Genomic DNA, 23,605 nt, shown 5'->3' on the forward strand with positions numbered 1-23,605 from the left:
CATTTCAAGAGCTTAAACTTGGTTAAACAGGACATAATTTCAAAGTTGCAAGGTGCAGAATTATGATAGAGACGAACAGCTACAGATTTTAGGGGGACATACCTTTGGTGAGATGGCCAGACAGATGGCAGATGAAATTTAATGCAAAACTTATAAGTTATTAATTTTGTAAATAGATGATGGACTTTGAGCTGATGGTACAATTTTAAAGGGAGTGCAGGAACTGTGCAAGTACACCATCCAGCTCTCTCTCGTTTGAATGTGGCAGTTTGAGAATACTGAAATAAAATAGAAGATGCTAAGTCCTGGCATCATTTGTGGACAGAGAAACAGAGCTAATGTTAGAGTCCAAAATGACTACTTGCAGCCAAATTTGGGTTTGAAATAAACATCAACTCTTTTCCTCTCTACAGATGCTACCAGACTTGCTAAGATTTGTCACAATGTTTTGTTTTTATTGCAGACCACCAGCATCAGAATATTTTGCATTTATTTAAATTGAGAAGACTGTTGGATTTTCTTTGAGAGGAACAGAGCACACAAGCAAAGAAGTTATGAAACAGTGGTTAGACCTCAGCCAGAGTATCCAGTTTCATTCTGGATAGTACACCTTTTTAATAAGGATGCCATGGCTTTGAAGGTTAAGGGAGATTTAATCAAATAATATCAAGGATGAGAGACTGAGAATTTTGGAGAGCTGGCATTGTTTTCCTTTTATAGCTGAGAAGATTAAGAAGAATTTTGGCAGTTTGCTCAAAAGCGTGTAGGGTTTTGATTGATAAATCAGGAGAATCTATTCCCAGAAGAGTCAATAACGTGAATTTAAAGTGATTGGAGGAAAAAAGAATCAAAACTTATTGTGACATAGCAAGTTGAAACGACCTGAAATGTATTGTTGGGAAGAACAGTTAATGCAAATTCAATTGTAACATTCAGGAGGGAATCAAATAAGTACTTGTGGAAGGGAGAAAAATGTAGGACATCGAGGGAAAAGCTAAGAAATTAGGACAAAAGAAGTAGCCGCATCGAAGAACTGGCGCAGGCACAATAGATCAAATGCCTCCTGTGCTGTCTCATCCTATGACTTGATGCTACAAGATACAATTACTTTGTTAACATTCTTGAGAACCTAACAGACCACTCTTAACACTATTCTTTTATCAAGTGCAGATCCAGCAGACTTTGTAGGTCCAGAACAACTTTTTTGAAAAAGAGAGCTAGCCATTCCTATGGAACATTAAAGTGCCCAGGGATGTTTAGGTTAGGTGGGTTAGACATGGGAAATCAGGGGTAAGAGAATGAGTCTGGATGGGATGTTCTTTGGAGTGGCGGTGTGGACATGTTGGGCTGAATGGCCTGTTTCTATACTGTAGGGATTCTATGATAAAAGTGCCTCAGTTCTGCTACAGTCGCCTGAATTTACTTGAGGAAGAAGGTTGAATACACAAATTTAGTAGCTAAGGACCTTGTCTGTGTTCTAGATTATACCATTGGAGATCCATTTTTCTTTTAATTGGTCGAACATTTTTAAAATGGAGATACCCACCACTGTTCTCTCAAGATCGATTGTATTTTGTCTTCATTACCCTTGCTCTCAAAAGCATACATCTATGCTTGCTGTATTTCATCCACCAATGTGTATTCTCTAGATCCTTTTAGTTGATAACAATCGACAGCATATCTGTAAATTATATAGGTTTGCTGTATCAATATGATTACAATTTACGAGGGACTCTCAATGTTACAGTGTTGAGGATTAGATTCCCTACAGCGTGGAAACAGGCCCTTCATCCCAACAAGTCCACACCGCCCCTTGGAGCATCCCATCCCCCTATAACCTTCACACCCCTGAATGCAGTTGTTCCTCACGTTTGATAACTCAGGTATAAACTCCAGATGCAAAGTGACACTGCATTAATGAGTGCAAGACAGACCTGAATCTTGCTTGTTAGCATTATCCTTCTCAGGCTGTCTGTTGAAACTTTGTGAATATGCCATTGAGCAGCTGGATAACACTGTGTATTGATATTTTGTGCTTAGATTATTGCCAATACAGCAGGCAAGCAAATTTGCTAATTTATATCTCAGCATTTATTATTTATCTGTGCAGCAGCACTTCCCTTAAGGACATGATCTGTCTGATGAAGTGGGCTTTGCATGAAATGCACATGCCCCCCAGGTGTATTGTCTGTTGTAAAATACCTATTCTGCTTGTATCCATTGTAATACACTTGGCTGTCTGCTCCCCAACCCATTCTACAACAAACCCCAGGCTGCTAAATTCAAGATATTCTACACGATTTGACCCGTACAAGTGTGTATTTTAAATTATGAATAACACCATCACGGTTTAATGCAAAAGATCTTCAGAACATCTCTTCATACCTATTCTATTTTGATATTGCTATTAGTCAATGCTTGGAAATACTGACCTCAGGATTAAAATTCAGGTAATTCACCTAAGAGCAAAGCTTGAAGTGAGAGATGTTCCATAAGTATATTTATTTTTTAAAGATAAAGTGAGCAGTCTTGTGTGTCCTGATCAAAGAAAACATCGTCAAATCAAAGGGATCTGGGAACTGACTCTGCCATTTGGGTTTATTGTGCATATACCAGGCTGTACCCTAACCCATGTGTGTCTCAAGTGATCCTCTTTATTTGCTGTGTCCAGTTCAACACCAGTCTTAAGTCCTGTCCAGGCAGGTTGATTAAATGCAACACCAAATGTTTATTCTCTCTCTTTCATCCAGGATGGGAAATATGACGTAGGTGGAGGGGAGAAGTTTGATTCCTTGACAGACCTGGTGGAGCACTACAAAAAGAACCCTATGGTGGAAACCCTGGGCACTGTCTTGCAGCTTAAGCAGGTAATAAGGCATTCCGAGCTGCTGTGATTTCAGAAGAAAGCAATATCACACTGAGAAACAATGTTTCTGATGAAGGGTTTAGGCCCGAAATGTCAGCTTTTGTGCTCCTAAGATGCTGCTTGGCCTGCTGTGTTCTTCCAGCCCCACACTTTGTTATCTTGGATTCTCCAGCATCTGCAGTTCCCTGATCTCAATTTATGAACCAGTTGTTTTTCTGTTTGTGTTCTGCTCAGTTTTGCACTGCTGTAGTGTTGGCACTAGAGGGCACCAATTATCTGTAATAATCTTGCTTCAGAAATCATGCAACACCAGGTTATAGTCCAAGTTTATTTGAAAGCATGAGCTTTCAGAGTCTCACTCCTTCAGTTAGTTTACTAACACCTGAAGGAGTGAGGCTGCGAAAGTTTGTGTTTTCAAATGAACCAGCTGGACTATAACCTGGTGTTACGTGATTTCTGACCTTGTTCACCCCATTCCAATACCAGCACCTTCACATCTTGCTTCAACATTAAAGACTAATCAGGTTTACTCTGGTGCTTGCACCAACAATGAAGCAAGTAAGGTCGTACCTGAGCTTAATTCTTATTTCCTGTGTTACAAGAGGGCCTCCTGTCTGTCACTATCTTTTTATATTATTGACCTATTTTTCTAATCAATCTGCTTGGCAATATTATTACACACCTCTGGAGCAGGTGGAATTTGAACTTGGGCCTCCCAGTCCAGGGACACTAGTTCTGTGCCACAGAAGTACCCCCTCCTATCCCTATCCACAGGGCAAATAGGGGTGACTGACATCTATTGGCTTTCCCTGCAGAAATCACAGCTTGTGAGAGATCTAAAGAAAGCTTGTGGCAGCAGAAGTGTGGGAGGTGGAGGAAACAACCAGGCATAGACAGGGTGCTGCAATAAGATGAATTCTCGTTGATGTTTAGTACATTTGCCGACTCTGGATACATTACGCCCATCAAAAAAGAATTAGCCTTTTGTTACTGTTTTTCTCATTACAATCAATTTGAAATGTATAGATCTGTTTCAGAACACCAACAATTTTCAATTAGAGATTAGATTTAGTGTAATGAGCGTATTGATTCCTAATAACCTAATGTGTGTCCTCACTGTGAGCTATGATTTGAAGTGAACTCAGCTTGTAAGACCAGTACAGTGTTTGTCAATGTCATTTTTCTTGAAAGGCAAAGATGCATTAAAATATGTCTTTACATTTAATTTAAATTGTGGCTGGAGATGAGGATAGTATTTGGTCTTGCGCAGAGAGGAATTTGCATTGCAATAAATTATGGAAATGAATTACCCAAATAAGCATGGAAAAGAATATGCTCACAGGGCAGTACCTGGGTTGTGTATTTTGGAAATAAGCAACTTTCCTGGGCCTCTCCTCATTTTCCCCCCACGCTGCCCCCAACCCAATGTGCCTAAGCATCTGGTGAGTTCCTACTGATGTAACATGCTCAGACCAGCTTATAGAAGATGAGTGGAAGTATCTGGAAGCTGTAGAATGCAGGAGGTAGGAATGGTGTGCTTGCAAATGTATTCTAATCTGCCTACTTGCCCATGTAGCCGTTAAACACAACACGAATTAATGCAGCTGAGATTGAAAGCCGAGTGAGGGAACTGAGCAAACCAGCTGAGATGATGGACAAGGTGAAGCAAGGTTTCTGGGAAGAGTTTGAGGTAATTCTTTCTATTCACTTTTGGAAAGTTTAAAATACAATGGACCGGAAACTGGTGATGTCTTTGTCTAGGTTTCATTCGACCTGATTAAAAGGGAACCCCTTTTCTATGAACAGGAATGATTAAAGTTGTGATAGTTCACTTCCTTTAAATGTGAATGTTACTGAATATTAGGACTGCTCTCAAAGGTATGTTAGACAACTATGTTCACCTGAGACTTTTTTCTTTAACTGCTCAAAGCTTTGGTTATTTTCAGAAACTGAATTGTGTTGGGAGATTATAATGACCAAAAAAAATTTACAGATGTCTCTTCATGATTATTGTTAACTCAGCATCCTTGACTGGTCAGGATCAGTAAATCCTCCAAGTCAAGAAGGGTCTAGGCCCGAAACATCAGCTTTCCTGCTCCTCTGATGCTGCTTGGCCTGCTGTGTTCATCCAGCTGTACACCTTGTTACCGATGATATTTTGCATCTCATTTTAAAACGATAAGAAGAAAAGACTATTAGAACAGGGGAGGAAAGTGGAATGTTGTTAATTCTTTCTAACCAGTTCCATTTTAAAGAGAACAAGTGGTTAAGGATGTCTCCCAGATGAATACCTGTCAAGTAAAACTAAATACTTTTCAATGTATAATGTAGTTTTACTTCTTAATTATTCACTGCTACACACATACGTATTATTTCAGCTCCGGTATCATTGAGATACTGAATTTTAAAAATGCAATTCCTAGAAATTTGAAATCAAAGCAGAATGAAATCTCTGAAGTAAGAAAATAAAAAGACACAGGAATTGCATATTATGACCTGTGACCAAAAATAATAGATGGATATTTTGGGTGCACAATCCTTCACAATTGTAAGTAAGGACATTTCACTTTCTATTAACTCGTGCTGGCCAAATAATTTATTTCCATTATTTTCCTTCTTTAATGCACTGGGCAGTGCTGCATGCACTTAGATCCTATACTGCTGTGTGAGCATTTTTCTAAAGGTCATTTTTTTTTAATGTGTAGTTTGGATGACGATACAGAGAACACAGATGTTTTGAGTTCAAGGTCATCAATGTTCTGAGCATTCTGTCAGTTCAAAAATCTCTAGAGTGACTTGTGAATGACAGCCAGCTGTTAACAACCTCTGTCAAACTATCTGCATTCCTGCCAATCTATTTCCCTGTGCCTGCACTGTTGCCAGATTATCTGCCATAGTTAATGATTTTGCTGAAATGAACTCTTGGACACAATTTCTAAAGTCCTATGATTTTAAAACCCAGTAATTTTTTATATCCTGATTTCTTTTTTATCCCTTCTCCACTCTCTGGGTATGCTCCCATCAATACTAGATGTCAAGCACTGCAACACCCCAAACTTCCAAAAAACAAATAAGCATCTCTACACAGTCCAGTTTGTAGAGGGAATCGCAATGATTAACATTCTAAAGCATACAGGGTTCCTCCACTTGTGGATAAAAACGTAGCTGCCTCTTTTTAATGCCTGTTCGTGGAAAGGTGTTTTAGTCAGTTGTAGTTTGGGTATCAAAAATTATTAAAATTTTTGACTGTTCAACCTGAATCTATTTTGTTCTAGACACTACAACAACAAGAGTGTAAACTTCTCTACAGTCGAAAGGAAGGACAGCGACTAGAAAATAAAAACAAGAATCGCTACAAGAACATCCTGCCCTGTGAGTATTGACTGACCTAATCAATTATGTGGTTTTTTTATTTCCTCCTCTACCGTTTGTTAGTTGCCTTAGTGACTTGACTTATCTTGTGACAGCTAACTTTGACAACAGCAGACAAATTGCCAGTCCAAACCTCTTAGCATTCTGTTGGAGATAATGACTGTGTGTCTTTTCCAGCAAGTTGTCCTCGGAGTCCTACAGCATGGAGGCAGGCTTTTTGGCCCAAACCAGTCCGTGCCGACCAAAACATCTATCCACACTAAGCTCGTTTCCCTGCACTTGGCCCATATCATTCTAAGCCTTTCCTATCCATTCTAAACCTTTTCCATCCAAATGCCTTTTCAAATGTTGTTAATGTACCTGCCTCAACCACTTCCACTGGCAGTTCATTCCATGTGCGTACCATCCTCTATAACAAAAAATATTGCCCCTCAAGTTCCCATGTATTCTTTCCCTCTTACCTTAAACCGATGTCCTGTGGTCCTCTATTTCCCCAAATCTGGGGAAAAGACTGAGTGCATTCACTTCCCATGCATCCCATGATCTTACACTTCTCTAAGATCCACCCTCAGTCTCCCATGCTCCAAAGAAAAAAAATGTCCTAGCTTGTCCAACATGCATGCCCCCCCCCCCCCCCCCCCCGCCCGCACACGCGCACACTCTCTCTAACTTCTGGCAATATTCTGGTAAATTCTTCTGCACACTTTCCAGATTAATAACATCCTATAGCAAGGTTACCAGAACTGAACACAGTACTCTAAGTGCAGCCTCACCAACATCCTGTACAACAGCAATATAACTTTCCAACTTCTATACTCAATGGCTCTAACTGATGAAGGCCAGTGCACCAAAAGCCACCCTCACTGCCCTGTCTGCCTGTGACTCCAATTTCAGAGAATTGTGCACCTGAACTCCAAGGTCCCTCTCTTCTACTCCACTCCTTTAAGGCCCTACCATTCACCATGAAACTCCTAACAGGATTTGACTTTCCAAAATGCAACACCTCACACTTGTCTATATTAAACTTCATTTGCAGTTTCTTGGCTCACTTCCCCAGCTGATCAAGATCCTGCTGCAATTTCTGATAAGCTTCCTCACTATCTACGATACCGCCTATCTTGACGTCATCCACAAACTTACTAGTCATGCCTTGTACATTCTCATCCAAATCGTCGATTTAGATAACAAACTGTAATGAGCCCAGCACGCATCTCTGAGGCACACTGCTAGTCACAGGCCTCCAGTCAGAAAAGCTTCCTTCCAGTATAACCCACTGCTTCCTACTGTCAAGCTGATTGTGTATCCAATTTGCTAGCTGTCCTTGGATTCCATGCGATCTAACCTTCCAGAGCAGCCCACCATGTGGAACCTTACAAAAGGCCTTACTGAAATCCACATAGACTATGTCTACTGCCCTGCCCTCATCACCTTTCTGGTCACTTTATCAAAGAACTCTAACAAATTTGAGGCATGATTCCCCCATGCTGACTGCCCCCAGTTAAACCTTTCCTTTCCAAATACATGTATATTTTATCCTCTGGAATCTTCAAATAACTGACCAACCTCCGATATTAAGGTTACTGGCTGATAATTCTTAGGTTTTTCTTTGCCCTCCCTGAATAAGAGCACAATTTTCGCTATCCTCCAGTCTTCTGGGACTTCACCTGTGGCTAACGATAATGCAGGTATATCTGCCAGGGACTCTGCAATTTCTTCCCTAGCCTCTTGCAGAGTCCTCGGATATATCTGGTCGGGACCAGGAGACTTATCCACCTTCACACATCCTAGTGCTTCCAACACCACCTCTACTGTTATATGGACTGTCCCCAAGATATTGCCACTAACTTCCCCAAGTTTCCAAGTTGTCTTGTCTGTCTCCATGGTAAACACAGGAGAACTATTCCTCGTGGACCTCACCCATCTGTTGCGGTTCTACACATACATGTCCACTTTTGTCCTTGAGCAGTCCTATTCTCTCTCTAGTTATTCTTTTTCCTTTAACTCTCTCTGGATTCACCCTAATCTTCTCAGCCAAAGCTATTGCGTGCCCTTTCTTCAGTCTCCTGATTTCCTCCTTCAGTAAACTCCTGTATCCTCTGTATACCTCCAGGGATTCTCTTGATCCCAGCTGCCTGCTCCTGAGCCAAACCACCTCCTTTTTTCCTGGTCAGAGCCTCAATATCTCTTGTCGTCCAGGGTTCCCTACTCCTGCCAACCTGGCCCTTTACCCTGACAGGAACATATAGACACTGAACTCTAGCTGCCACACTTTTAAAGGCCTCCCACTTGCCAGAGGTCCCTTTGCCTGCTAACAAAGTGCTCCAATCAACCCCTACAAGCTCCTGTCTAATTCCATCCAAATTTGCCTTGTCCCAATTTAGAAATTAATTATCTTTTTGTTACTTATCTTTGCAGCCATTGGCTCACTCTCTTTAGTTTTTGAAGGCCAGTTAGCTCGGTTGGCTGAATGTGCATCACAAATTAGCCGATGATGTGAACAACATGTGTTCGGTTCCTGCACTGGCTGACGTTACTATGAAGGACACTCCTCCCCAGTCTCTCCTTTTGCCTGAGGCATGGTGACTCTCGGGTTAAGCATCACTCGTCATGGCTGCCTAATGGAAATGCAGCCCCGTGGTCTGCTAAAACTATGGTGACTGACTTTTTAGTCTTTGAAGCAACAGTTGAGAGGGAAAGTGGCCTGTATTCCCTGAATGTCATATCTTGGTGAATACTGATTCCATTTTAATTCTCTCGAGGAATTTACCTAAAAATTCTGTGCCATTTCTCGTACTAAATATCAATAATTTTTCCCTTCCAGTCGATCACACTCGAGTGGTCCTACATGATGGAGATGTGACTGAATCTGGTTCCGATTACATCAATGCCAATTTCATAACGGTAACTATGATTTGGCATTTAGCTTAATATAGAATTTATGTCAAACATTAATGTTGTTAAAAATCTAAAGGATAGATAACACTTCCATTGGGTAATGGGGAAATAACTTTTTCCAGCAGTGTTTACAAATGGTAGATGTGAGAACGTAAGCAAATGAGAGGAAGTGATTGGAGGTGTTGTTAGAGTTCATTGCACAAGGGTGTGTTTTTGTAAAAGATGTAGAAGTCAGCAGATACGTCACCTAGTCTCGTGTGCACCTTCGGATAATCAAATAATGTCAGGGCAGTTGATAGGTTCTCTCTTTTTTAATCCTCCTCTTAAGATGCAAATAATGCTCGAGTGTAATCAATGGGGCTCTTTTCATTATGGAGACTAGGATAGGCTGCATAATGTAGGTTAGCTAATTTGTCACTAATTATGGCAAGCTCTTAGAACTCATTCGTTCAGGTCAAATTAGAGAATATTTAAGGATAATTAGATTTGAGCTGCTGACATGTAATCCTGTTTAACCGATTTGGATCGCTAAAAGGAGTTCAGAGGTTGAGATATATTGTATTTTTAAAAGATATTAAATGTAATTTGTTATTTATTCACAGGGCATTTTATTGCCCGTATCCAGTTGCCCTGGAAAAAAACGGTAGTGAGCTTGTGCTGCAGTCTTTGTGGTGAATGTACTCCACACTGCTGTTAGGTGGAGAAATTCAGGGTTTTGAGCTAAAGGTGAAGGAATGGCAAAAGATTTTCAAGTCCGAATGGTGTGGAATCTAGACAGCCTTGCAGATGGAGATGTTCCTATCTACCTTCCCTTGCAAGGGGTAGAGGTGACAGGTTTAGTGAGGTTTTCACTACATTTTGTTGATGGTGCACACTATAGCAACAGTGCCCGTGTGAGGGTGGAGGTAAATGTTTGGGGTGATGGATATGAACCGAAGATAAAAAATGAATGTTTTGCTAAAACTAAACAAGGCATGAGCCCAACCACACCTTAAAATACTGTGAACAGTTTTACTCCCCTTATCCAAGGAAAGATATGTAGGCACTGGAGTTGATTCAAGGTTGAGATAGAGAGAGAGAGAGAGAGAGAGAGATTTTAATCAGTAAGGGAATCTGGGCTATGAGGGGGGGAAAAGGCAGGAAAGTGGAGTTGAGGGTCTCAGATCAGCCATGATCTTATCGAATGAACAGATTCAATGGGCCGAATGGTGCCTTTCTACTCCTATTACATCTTGTGCTCTCAGCACAGTCCTGTGGGACACCAATAGTCATGTCCTGCCAATTAGAAAAAGACCCCTATCTAAGTATACTAATATGTTTTGCCAGGCATTCTTCTATTCATGCTAATAAATTACTGCCTCCACTATGTGCTACTTTGCACAATAAAGTTTGATGCTGCTCCTTGTCAAATGCCCTTTGTAAATTCAAGCATGTCAACAGGCTCCCTTTATCCACTGCTCGTGTTACTCCTTCAAAAAAAACCTACCATTTAGTTTAACCTGATATCCCCTTTACAAAGCCATGCTGACTGTTCCTGAGTGTGTCAATTTTTTCAAAGTACTAAAATATAACCACTTTAATAAATAATTCTAATGCCTCTCCCTTGGCAAGCATCAAGTCAACTGGCTTATGGTTTTCTGCTTTCTGCCATCCTCATGAACAGAGGAATTATATTTACTACTTTCCAGACTGTTGGAATCTTTCCAGAATCTTACAGATTTTGGGAAATTTAATACCAAAGCATCCACTACCTCGTTAGCTGCCTCTTAACACCATAGGTTGAAGTCCATCAGCCTTCAACTTCATCAGCTTGCTCAGTACTGTCTCCCTTGTAATTTCAGTGAGTTCCTCTCTTCTGTCCCCCACCTGATTTACAGCTATTACTGGGATGTATTTATATCCTTTATAGTGAAAACAGAAACAAAATATTTGTTCACTTCATCTAGTGAACCTGATGGGGTGGATTTGAATACTGTGCAATCAACAGCAAACATCCCAGTTTCTGACATTAAATGGGTTTTCTTCCATCATAATGAAGTAGCTGAAGATATTTGTGTGGAACTCCTGCAACCATGTCCTGGGTTAAGATGAATTAACCTCCACCAATCGCAACTATCTAGGTATAATTCCAACCGCTGGAGAGTTCTACTTACTCCTGTGCTATGAAGTTCCTGTTGACTTCAATTTTAATCAGGTCCTTCATGTCACAATCTGTGAAAACATCAATAGAAATGTGTTTATGCCCATTTGGAGACTTTGGGAAAATTCAGATATCTGGTGGATGAAGAAATATGATAGGATAAATAACAATGGTTAACAATGAGATTCAAAAGAAATGAGAGTAACATGTGTTTGAAATGATGTTCCCCAAGATGTGTGGATCGCCTTGTTTAGTTTTCCATTAAACAAAAGCAAATGTAAATTCTGTCATTGTTATCTTAGGAAAAAAATCTCAAATCCTTTTAATGGAAATGCAAGGAAAATTGTTGCTGTGCCAAAGCAGGAGAGATGGAGGGCTAGCCAAGAGCCAAGGTGGCAAGGCTGGATTTTAAAGAACAAAATTAGAGAAGCACAGCTGCTTAACGGGAATATTTCAGGGTTTGGGGCTACATGGCTGACAACAGTGAGGCAAAAATTGTCTCAGGGAGAGGAGAGTTCATGGGAGAAAGATCCCATTGCATTGAGTCCTGGCCCAGATGTTTTCCCTGAGTCAACACTGGCAACCAATTCGCTAATCATTTATCTTATTGGCTGTTTGTATAGCAATGCTATTTAGTTGAACAAACGATTCCACAACTCAATTAACTAAATGACTAGAAACATTTGCGATATCTAATGGCGTAAGATAACTGTTAAAGTGTACTTTTGAACACTAATCCGCTCATAAGCACATGACAATTATGATTGTGGTTTCATCTTACACGGGCAAAATATCTAATGTATTCATCATCAAATCTTTATCACTTTCTTATTGTCAGTCCCCGCTCATTTTAATTTGACTTCAATTTGCATTGTCTGAAAGCCTAAAATTACCATCTTCTCAGGTGGATGCTGGCAGCATAGAAACCCATTAAACAAATCTTTTATTTTGTATGATCAGTTACAAAAAAGAATCATAGAATCGTGCTGGTGACTCTTGCTCTTTAATCAAACAGAGCTGTAAATCAGGACTGACTCGTTAATACATCGTATTCATCTGTTTAACTCAGCATGACATTGAAAGCAATCGAACCACTACAAAACCAAAGAAGAGTTACATTGCTACGCAGGGCTGTTTGCAGAACACGGTGAATGACTTCTGGAGGATGGTTTTTCAAGAAAACTCGAGTGTAATTGTCATGACTACAAAAGAAGTGGAACGAGGAAAAGTAAGTCTAACTAAATCCAAGATATATTATTAGCTATCTTGGTAGAGTGTGGTTAACCCTTAAGATCCTGAGGATCAGATTAATGATGGGAAGTTTGAGATGCCATAATCACTATTTTAATTTATTCTTGCTCCTTGCTTGTATGTAATCTGCATCAAATGCCAGTAAGCTGCTACATTTTACTGCTCCTTTTCTCGTATCTACTATATTGATTCTTTTTGTTAAGTATTAGCACCTTGGACAATAGGCTGGTATAGAGAGAGAGAGAGAGAGAGAGAGAGTTATAGACAGTCTGGAAGGCATCTTAATCAGTTTACACATACTGACCTTGCTGGCTGAGATAGAGCAGTTTGCTGAGTAAAATGTTGTTGAAATTGCATCTGCTTGATTTTCCTCTGAAAACCCATTGTGTACCCAAAATAAACTAAATGCCTGTTTATGATGTTATAAAAGTGTTCATGTTGCAGGTGATATGTTAACTTAACGTTTTTCATTCGAACTTTAGTTCCTTTTCTGTGGAATCCAAGATGTCAACACCATTTTGCAGTGAATGAAGTTGCGTATATACTCAATCAATGGTGATTCTGTCTCCAAGTTATAGGGATTCTGTGAACGACGGCTTTTGCGTGCTCTGGACCCAGAAGTGATATTCAGAGCAAGCCTGAAGCAAGAATGCTCACACTAAGAATTGAGAACTTGTGGAAGAATTTGTTAATTAAGACTTAAAATATTTGACAGGAAAGTTTATGATATCTTGACCCTTGTGAGAATTATTACATCTCTGCCTCTCAGGTGTGGAAAGTATATAAAAGTCAGCAAATGCACTTGTGCCATGAAATTATCCCAGTACATCATAACAAAATAATTTATCATTAAACAATAACCTAGATATCTTTTTCTGATATGAAATTGAACTAAATCTTTCATGTCCCTAATGTTTTTTGCTACTGCTATGATAATCTGATAAGTTACTCATCACTAAACTGTGTTAGGGATTCTGGTTACTCCCGCTGTGCAGGGCAGCATGGTGATTCAGTGATTAGCACTGCTATCTCACAGGACTAGGTATCTGAATTTGATTCTAGTCTCAGGTGACCATCTGTATGGAGTTTGCACATTTTCCCTGTATCAGTGTGGGTTTCTTCCCACAGTCCAAACCTGTACAGGTTAGGTGGATTGGCCATGCTAAATTGCCCAGAGTATCCAGTGTTATGCAGCCTAGATGGCTTAGCTGTGGGAAATGTAGGGGGTTGGGTCTGAGTGGGATGCTGTTCAGAGGGTCAATGTGGACCCAGTGGGTCAAATAGCCTCCTTTTACACTGTAAGGATTCTATGATTCGGTGATCATGGAATCTCAATGAAGAGCAACAAAGGTATAGTTTTGCGGATGAGTATCAGTTTTGGATGAACTTTGGGTCATAGAATAATTGATGATTTGTAGGCTTGGGGTGCGTGGAGAATCAGACTTCTTTTCTGAAAGAGTTTGTGGTCAGAACACCTGGGCAGTGGGTAAACTACAGGTGGTAAAATGACAATTAGCGAAACTGTTTTCATTGGCTGAGAAATCATAGTGGATCATTGATGCAGTTGGATTACTTTTGCATTGCATTTGCAGGAATGTGTATTGTTTCTCTGGGTGCAGTCTGACTAGTCATTAACATGGTCAGGAGTGCAGTCAGGGAGATGAAGACAGTAGGTCTCGGCTTCACTTTGTCAGTTATATCTTTGCCACTTAAGCACCAAAGTAGTAGCTCAACTGAAGGCTGAAATTTAGTTGAGGTTTTTGGGGAAATTCAAAAGAAGTGATGTCACGTAATGATTTGGGAAAGTAAGATGGGATTCATTAATCCTATATGTTGTCTCTAATTAGAGTTGTTCTTGCAAAGCACAGCTACTTTTTTGAAGAGCATCTATCAATAACTTGTAATATCATCTTACGTGGCAAGGGTGTCTTATTGGCAGAGTGTGTGATGGTGCTTGACAATACAGCTGACAGATAAAAATCAATAGTAAATCTTTTCTCTTGAGATTTATTGCCTGACTCATGGTTATTTTGTAAACCTCACTGGATGCAAAATGAAATGGATTTGATACTTAGAACTCTAACTGGCATTAACGTGAATGCAACATGAAACACTTGCTTATATTACCCAAGCATTTTGTTTTTAACATGTATTCAGCTGTTGTCAGTGTTTCCTGAATGGCATTCTTGATGGTGGAGGCGGGAGAATCAGAAAGTGGAAAATAAGATCATAGTTTGCTTTATGCAATACTCATTGAATTCAACTCATCTTGATAGGAATCTTTTTAATTCCTAACTTCCAAATCATATTGTGCTACTGACTCAAATGTAGCTTGTTCATTTCTCAAAACACATTTCCGAGTGTCCTTGCTTAGTGTTGTCACTTGATTTTGGAGCAGAGTAATGAATTGTACCTTGTACATCACATTTACTTTTCATTGGCTTAGCTATAACTTTGATACCTTTTCAAGAGGAGGTGGTGGGGTAGTGATAATATCACTGGACTAGTAATGCAATGTCCTAGGCTAATAGTCATTCCGTGTAGAAGAGGCCCTTCAGCCCATTGAGTCTGCACCAACAAAAATGTTTTGGGGCTTAGATTCGAAACTGTCAATGGCAAGTGGTAAAATTTGAATTCGGTGAATTCTGAATTTAAAAATAGGCTCGTCTAATGTAACCATTGTTGTAAAAACCTATTTGCTTCACTAATGTCCTTGAGAGCAATTAGCTCATGGGCAATTGGCAGGCACAATAAATGTCAGCCTTATTAGTGATGCCCATGTCCTTGTAAGAATAAAGAATTCAGCCACTGCAACTGAATAGGGAACAAGGTACTAATGAACAAATAAGAAGGAAAACTGCCAATTGTGTCAGAAACTCAGTCAGTAAAACAACTGGTAAGAAAGGCAACAGTAAATTAAGATATTTCTAACACTTGCAAAATTCAAAAGTGTCAGTCAATTTCACTCAAGTTCAATTTTCTGTATTTTAATAATCTCGAACATTTCTGTTTGAAACCTCCATTGTTACGTGATACAGATCTAAAACAGCAGGTCCCAGAAAGCCCCATTGTCCTTGTCACATGAATGAATTACACCGCCTAAATGCACATGTATCAATGTGTTAACTGATTATAAAACCTAGGATGCAGTCTAGACTGCTGATCTTTTCTGTCAACCACTGTTTTTTGTCTTTCCACTCATCATTTTTTAACAGCCTCTGTTCTGCATTTTCTGTCTCTTCATTCATGCTGTGCTATACTTTCTAACCTACTTCTCTTCCTTTCTCTCCCCCACCCCTGTCCCAATGTCCAAACCCACTTCCTGTCGCTGTTCATTGCTTCTTGGCTCTCTTCCTACCAAAGTCCAATCTCTGGCTCTGCATAAGGCATCATTAATGTCATATCACCACGCCACATCAGATTTCCTGTGGACAATTGATTTTTGAAAAAAAAAAATTGGCCAGGCTGAGAATTTGGTATATGTCCACATCCTGGTGAGCATCTAAGAAAAATGGTTAATGTTTCATGTAGTTCACCTAATTGGGCTGTACTTGAAATGAATCTCAGATGTTCATTGATTTGTAAAATTCTAGAGATTTCCATTAATTTAGCCTGAGAAATTTCAGCTCAATATACAACTTTACACTGGAGGCTACCTTTTATTGAAGTTCAGTTTTTGGATTGCTCTGACACAAGCATGAGAAACAATGATAAATTTGTGTACCAGATAATTTTATAAGCTTTGTGAATTGACCATAAGACCATAAGACATAGGAGTGGAAGTAAGGCCATTCGGCTCATTGAGTCCACTCCGCCGTTCAAATCATGGCTGATGGGCACCTAAACTCCACTTCCCTGCACCCTCCCCGTAGCCCTTGATTCCTTCTGAGATCAAGAATTTATCGATCTCTGCCTTGAAGGCATCTAATGCCCTGGCCTCCACTGCACTCCGTGGTAATGAATTCCACAGGCCCACCACTCTCTGGCTGAAGAAATGTCTCCTCATTTCCGTTCTAAATTTACCCCCTCATATTCTAAGGCTGTGCCCACGGGTCCTAGTCTCCCCGCCTAACGGAAACAACTTTCCAGTGTCCACCCTTTCTATCCATACATTATCTTGTAAATTTCTATTGGATCTCCCCTCAACTGTCTAAACTCCAATGAATACAATCCCAGGATCCTTAGCTGATCATCGTACGTTAAACCTACCATTCCAGGGATCATCCGTGTGAATCTCCGCTGGACACGCTCCAGGGCCATTATGTCCTTCCTGATGTGTGGGGCCCAGAACTGGACACAGTATTCTAAATGGGGTCTAACTAGAGCTTTATAAAGTCTCAGAAGCGCATCACTGCTTTTATATTCCAACCCCCTTGAGATAAACGACAACATTACATTCGATTTCTTAATCACGGACTCTAACTGCAAGTTAACTTTTAGAGAATCCTGAACCAACACTCCCAGATCCCTTTGTACTTCTGCTTTATGAATTTTCTCACTGTTTAGAAAATAGTCCGTGCCTGTATTCTTTTTTCCAAAGTGCAAAACCTCGAAGAGACTAGACTTATAGGCACTCTAAGCTTCACTAACCTTTTTACTTTATCATGCCTCAGTGAGCACCTTTTGTTTTTCAAAATTTAATGTTAGAAGTGCATGTTGTTTCCACTGGAGCGGAGAAGGCAAAGAGGTGACTTAAGAGGTTTGTCAAAAGAATTTGGACAGTGAAAAAGAAAAGACAATGTTCTTTAAAGTCTGTGATGAAGAACTGCCAGTTTAAATGTTTCACTTGGAGTAGGAAGAGAAACTTGAAGAAATATCTTTGCACAGATGGTTGTTGGAGCATGGAAGTTATAGGTACTGATTGTTGCAAAGACAAATGCTTTTAAGGAAAGGTAGATAAATATTCAGTGTGAAGTAAAGAATGGTCATAAAATGTGTACCTATGGTCCACAATAGGATCCTGAAAATAGGCTAAACTCTGAACTGTAAACCTGGCTGATTTTTTTTGTTCTGCTGAATAGTACACACACTCTTCTCAGTGCCATTTGCAGAGTTTACATGTCCTAATGCTCGAAGTAAACTATTTTACCCAAATGCATCTATTTCAGAGCAAATGTGTGAAATACTGGCCAGATGAAATGTCCCTGAAGGAATATGGTGGTATGCGTGTCAGGAATGTACGAGAGAGTCCAGCACATGATTATATCTTGAGGGAGCTCAAACTCTCTAAAGTAGGGCAGGTAAGAGTGGATGTACAAAGTGGGGAGGTGCAAGTGTGCTTCCTGCTCTTAGATCTGTTCACTTCAATTTATGGGAAATATCATTTCCCAGTTTCTAATATGAGCATAAATCTCTCTTTAGGGATGCACTGAAAGGACTGTGTGGCAATATCATTTCAAAACGTGGCCAGATCATGGTGTTCCCAGTGATCCAGGTGGTGTTCTGGATTTTCTGGAAGAAGTAAATGTGAAACAGGAGAACATCCCAGAGACTGGGCCAATTGTTGTTCATTGCAGGTATGAGAAAAGATTGAGTTTGGAGGAGTGGATTTAACTCCAATGATGCATGAATCTTAATCCTTTCGACAGGAGTCCTTTCTCAAACTGCACAGATAATTTTAATGTTGTTACTTTATAATGTTTGAAAAGGCATCGATATAATTGTTTTTGATAATTATCTGATAGTTAGAATATTCTTTTCACGTGTGGTTGGGCTGGAACTGTGATTTTCTGTTGAATGGAAGATATTTAATATAGGGTGAAAAAGTTGCAATTCCTAGTATTGTGTGTGAATCTCCAGTCCCCTTCCTCTTCCAAGTGACACTTACCCACAAATAGTTCAAGTTTTGGGTTCTCCCAGGATCACTTGGCTCCAGACCTTGTTATGGACTTAGCCCAACCATAAGCAAAAGACTGAATTTCAGAACTGAGGTGAGGGTAACTGCCCTGAACATCATGGCAATATTTGACCAAGTACGCATTAATGCACGCAGCTGAAGTAAGTGGGTATCTGTGGGAAAACTGTACACCAACTAGAGTGACATCTAGCACAGAGAAGAGATGATATAGTTGTTGGAGACCAGTTGTCTCAATCCCAAGATATTGCATTAATGACTTTACATGAAGCCCCTATTACAAAAAGTAGCATTGTAGCTATTTTAGAATTGTCTACACTTAACCAGCTTGAAGCTTCAGTCCCAGCGTGAAGCAGATGGCTGCTTTATGGCACAGAGCATTCCAATTGCTGCTCCACAACTGCCTAACCCACACAATTTAAATTTGAATATCCTGTATTGTGGTTTGCAAAGGTTTTCAGTCACCTGCTAATTCATTCACTTAAAGTAATATATCCTTTTGTCTAAAGAGTTGAAATCTTAGCCTTTTAATTTGAACTTCATTGAGACAGTAGCAGAGTAACATGTCTGTCCATAGCCTTCTCATATTCCCAGAATCCCCCAGGCTGCATGTGCACCAGCCAGTTTAGAAATTAGCACAAGTAGAGAGTTGATGGCAACTTAGCCTTCCCCCTGTCTTGGAAGCTGACGTGAATTTTTTTCCACAAATATTTGGGATTTAGTTTTGAGCATGTAACATGATTTTCTGCTGTGATTTGTTTTTTTTAAAAATCCCTCCATGTCCTGTCCTGAATAAAAATAATCTAATAATCATTAAAGTGTTGGTGACTTTATTTTTAAATGGCTTTTGACTGAACAAATCAAAGTACAACTTTTCTGGAACAATTAGGGAAGGAGATTAGCTGATTAAATATACTTTTTTAAAACTCTTTTTATTTCTTGTAATTTCTTTCCTGTCCTAAAGATGTGTCTCTGGGTGTCAAGGCCATTGGCAAATTATGTCTGAAGTGAGCAAGCTTATTTAAACTGTACCACCAGGTTATATAAACAAATAGACGTTGCTTCTGAGACCAACACTTCCATACTCTTTCCAACAGAGTTAACAATGGGTATCCATTCTTTATTTTCTCTCTTGCCTGTTCCTCTATTCACTCCACCCTTTTCTGCTCACTCACTGTTACCCCTCTTAAACTGTGAAACTCTCTTTGCTCATTAATCACTTTCTAAAAAACGGCAGTGGGAAGTAAGAGTTCTTGTCTTATGCATTCATTGTAAGCATCAAGCTCTCAAGTCATATGTAACACATTTAAGAGTGAAACTTTTCCTACCTGAGACCAGGTAGTTGTCTTTAGCTCTGATACCAGCTAAATCCAGCGTGTCGATGCATGTTTAATTGCCAGTTTGCATCTCTGAAATCAAGTTGGTTGAAGTTTTAACCACTTTTTGTTTAAAAAAACTAATCCTTGAGCTAGATCTTAAAAGTTAATTCTTGTTTTCCACAGTGCAGGGATTGGGCGCACAGGGACCTTTATTGTGATTGACATTCTGATTGACATCATCAGAGAGAAAGGTGAGTACAGCCCTCAGTTAACTGTACATTTCTACAAGGGATTTTTTTATACTGTTGGAGAAATTTTGTAGTTTAGAATGGTGTTTAAATAAAATTTAAACTCAAAGCTATAGTAGCTTTAGCTATTGAATGTTCATCTGTTCCTTTGTGCAGTGTACATGAATGCAAAGGTAAAGTAGGGGAGACACCTTTTAAGTTAAACACTTATCACTTTCTCTCATCTGATAATTATAAATGATGTTGGTAGTAGGGCATAACACCTTTTGGTGCATAAGTATTTGGAGTTGTTTTGAGACAGCTGTAAATATGGTTGTGTATGATCGTTTGTTTGAATAACACTCTGACTGTATTATGCTTTGTAAATGTGATTCTTGAGTGATTTGATACATAAATCCTTCAGTGGGGACAAATGTGTAATATGGGATTCTGCACTCTAGGTGTAGACTGTGACATTGATGTTCCAAAGAGCATCCAGATGGTACGGTCTCAGCGTTCTGGGATGGTTCAGACTGAGGCCCAGTACAGGTTCATTTACATGGCTGTTCAGCACTATATTGAAACCCTGCAGCGTCGCATCGAAGAGGAGCAGGTATGTGTTTAGTGAGCTGAAATGTTAACACTATGTTTAATATGTGCTATTCCATAAACAACATTTTTCACTGCTGTTTATAACTAATCATTCATTGCAATAACAAATTGGGTAGTCTCATTCAGCTAAGACTTGCACCAAAGAGAGAGCCACTGTATCCAACATATGCTTGGGAAAAGACCACTGAGTGGATGAGAAGGTTTGATCACCTTTCGTTACGTGTGAAAAACACACATACATATGTTATCGGAAAATCCTGCTTGATTAAACACCAGTTGAGAAACCCTTGCTGCCATTCTGCAATTAATGGTGCTAAAGATTTATAAATTTGCATTGAACACAAAAAGAAACTCTGCTGACAACTCACCACTAGTATTGTTATTCGAACCACAAGCTGCAGTACTAATCTGATATAGAGTCACTGAACTTAACTGATCTTTGCTGTGATGGCTGAAGGGGTAATAAGTTTTATTTCAGTTCACTTGAACTATTGTGGGAAAATTCAGCCAGGGTTTCTGCTGCTAGTTGTTGTGTAATGATTCCTGCTGAGAAATGTGCCAATATGGATGCCTATTTATATGTATATGTAGGTGTGTGGTTGTTTGTACATATGGGTGAAAAGTTTAGGCTGGTTTCACTCGTCATATTTATAATTGGGGTAGATGTTGGAGAATGTTTCCTAACTGATCACAGTCTCGGGGTAATGTCTTCCTCATTTGGGTGAGGAGAAATTTCTTCACTGAAATTTTGAGGATCTCTACAATTCTTTACCCCAGGGGACTTTAGGTGTGCAGTTGTTCCTTAAAAAAAAGGTTCAAGAGGTCATTAGATGTTAAAGAATATGAGGGCAGTGTAATTGAGTTCAAAAATCCAACTGTGATATCAAATGCTTGAAAGGGGCTCAAAGAGCCAAATGGCCTTGTTCTGCTCATATTTATAACTTTTTGTGGCTGGATAATAGCAACTTGGATGTGGTATCTATTAGCTGTGATACAGTAAGAGTTGATTATTTTAAGCAAAGTTTTCTTTAAAATTAAAACCGAACCAAATTTTACGTTTTTATCTTTAAAAATTAGTGGCATTTATGGTACATACACTGAATTAGCTTATTGGTTATTAGTTGTAAGCAATTTTGTGCAGCCACATCAAAAAAGGCAGTATTAAATTGAACACAAAGTCCTGGAGAGCGACAATCTCTCCAGTATCCGATATAAGCAAAATGACTGAATTTGTCTTTCATCTCTTACCAGTATACATCTAGCTGTCTATATGTTTGTTATAATTTTGTAGATTGAATAGATAAAATAATGGCCTCGCTCTCTAACAGCATCTGGAGTGATGGCAGAAAGCTCAGTAAATGTTATCTTCCTGTGTATATTTATGTCGAGGGTTAGGTAGTTTAGGCTGGCAGTTTGAGTGTCTCCACAATGTTGGTCTTTGGAGTTGAGACTCCAGAACTGTGTATATTAACAACTTGGATGCCAGGGGTATGTATGTATGTATCCATGAGTGGCAGGAATAGGTCATTCAGCCGTTTGATCTGCTCCAGCATTCAGTAAGATATTGGCTGTTCTGATTGTAATCTCAAATTTGCTTTTCACCCCTTTCACCCTCTTGCTAACAAGAATCTATTTATCTGCGCCTTAAAAATCTTCAAGGACTCTTCTCTGCCTTAAAAATGTTCAAGACATCTATCCCTACCTTTTCAGGACGCAAGTTTTACAGACATGTGAACCTCAGAAGAGAAAAGTAATTCACCTAATCTATTTTAAATGAGCAGCCCCTGACTTTTAAACAATGGCCCTTAGTTCTAGATTTTCCAATAACCAGAAAATACCTCTGCACACCTACTCTGTCAAGACCCCTCAGGGTCCTGTAGGATTTAATCGTTGCCACTTGCTATTCTGAACTTCAATGAGTGCAAGCCTAGTTTGACCAACTTTTTTTTTCATAAGGCCACCTTGTTCCAGATTTTGGCCCGGTGAACCTTCTCTGTACTGCCTCCAATGTATTTATTTCCTTCACTACATAAAGTGACTAATACTGTACACAGCACTCCAGATATAGTCTCACCAGTGTCCTGTATAACTCCCTCTTTTTGATGTTCAATTCCTCTCCTGATGAATGATAATATCCTATTACATTCCTAATGATTTGTTGTGCCTCCCTATTAATTTTGTTTGACTCATGCACAATGACGCCCAGATCCTTTTTCACCTTTATACCTCTGAAATCTCTCAATTTAGGTAATTTATTTGTTCATCCTGCCTAAGTGGGCAATGGCAATAACCCCAACCTCCTTGCATCTTCCCCACTCACTTAACCTATCAGTATTTTTCCTGCCTCATTATTCTTTACAATGCAATGTGGCATGAGATTGCATATCATTCATGATGTTAATGAATTGTAGGATGGTCTAAGTAGCATACTGCTGGTCGTAAAGCCAGTGTAGGGTATGTGAGAGGTTCCACTCCACAATTACGTGTTAAGGAGCATGCCGAGTGGCTTTTGTGAGTAAGGAGAGAAGAGCCATTTGCTTTGAGGAGTAAGATTGAAATGATATGATAATTTTCCTCTTAACTCCACATTTGAACAAATTCTTGTGTCAGACATGAGCATTCTATTGACATGCCCATTTCTTCCAGAAAAGTAAGATTAAAGGCCGTGAATACACAAACATCAAATATTCCTTATCAGACCTTACGTGTGGAGGAGATCAGAGTCCTTTCCCACCCTGCACACCCAATCCAGGGTGCACAGAGTAAGTACAATCAATTTCACCATGATTTATCAATATTTCCAATCTCTGTCATAGTGTAATTCATAAACATCTTAATGCTTTTCTCCCACAAATTATAGAAGATTAACTATTGGTTAAATGTGAGCAGTTTATGTTTGCAGTCCAGACTTAATGAGCTGGAAAGGTCTCCTGTGTGCTGACTGCAGGGATTGGGAGAAACAAGTTTATGATGGCCTCAAGTAATTGTATTAGCAGGTGGTCACAAAATCGTCATGAGGATTAAAGAAGAGGGGGACCTGCCTCCTAGTGGCAGTGTCACTGCTAGCAA

General features: G+C 39.6%; 1 protein-coding gene across 3 annotated transcripts in view; it reads left to right on the forward strand.

The window, feature by feature from the left end:
* ptpn11a (protein tyrosine phosphatase non-receptor type 11a) overlaps positions 1–23,605 on the forward strand; it is a 54,350-nt gene that overhangs the window by 19,872 nt on the left and 10,873 nt on the right. For all 3 annotated transcript variants that reach the window (XR_009447264.1, XM_048556171.2, XM_048556170.2), the window contains exons 5-14: positions 2,751–2,867; positions 4,443–4,556; positions 6,142–6,238; positions 9,060–9,139; positions 12,343–12,501; positions 17,633–17,764; positions 17,886–18,040; positions 19,881–19,948; positions 20,386–20,537; positions 23,183–23,298. Coding sequence is in view for 2 of the 3 variants with exons in the window: in XM_048556171.2 (XP_048412128.1) it covers positions 2,751–2,867; positions 4,443–4,556; positions 6,142–6,238; positions 9,060–9,139; positions 12,343–12,501; positions 17,633–17,764; positions 17,886–18,040; positions 19,881–19,948; positions 20,386–20,537; positions 23,183–23,298 (1,190 nt within the window). In the remaining variant the exon portion in view is untranslated. The remainder of the gene's footprint in view (positions 1–2,750; positions 2,868–4,442; positions 4,557–6,141; positions 6,239–9,059; positions 9,140–12,342; positions 12,502–17,632; positions 17,765–17,885; positions 18,041–19,880; positions 19,949–20,385; positions 20,538–23,182; positions 23,299–23,605) is intronic.

Source organism: Stegostoma tigrinum, chromosome 26 (genome assembly GCF_030684315.1).
Source record: "Stegostoma tigrinum isolate sSteTig4 chromosome 26, sSteTig4.hap1, whole genome shotgun sequence".
NCBI classification, from domain to species: Eukaryota; Metazoa; Chordata; class Chondrichthyes; order Orectolobiformes; family Stegostomatidae; genus Stegostoma; species Stegostoma tigrinum.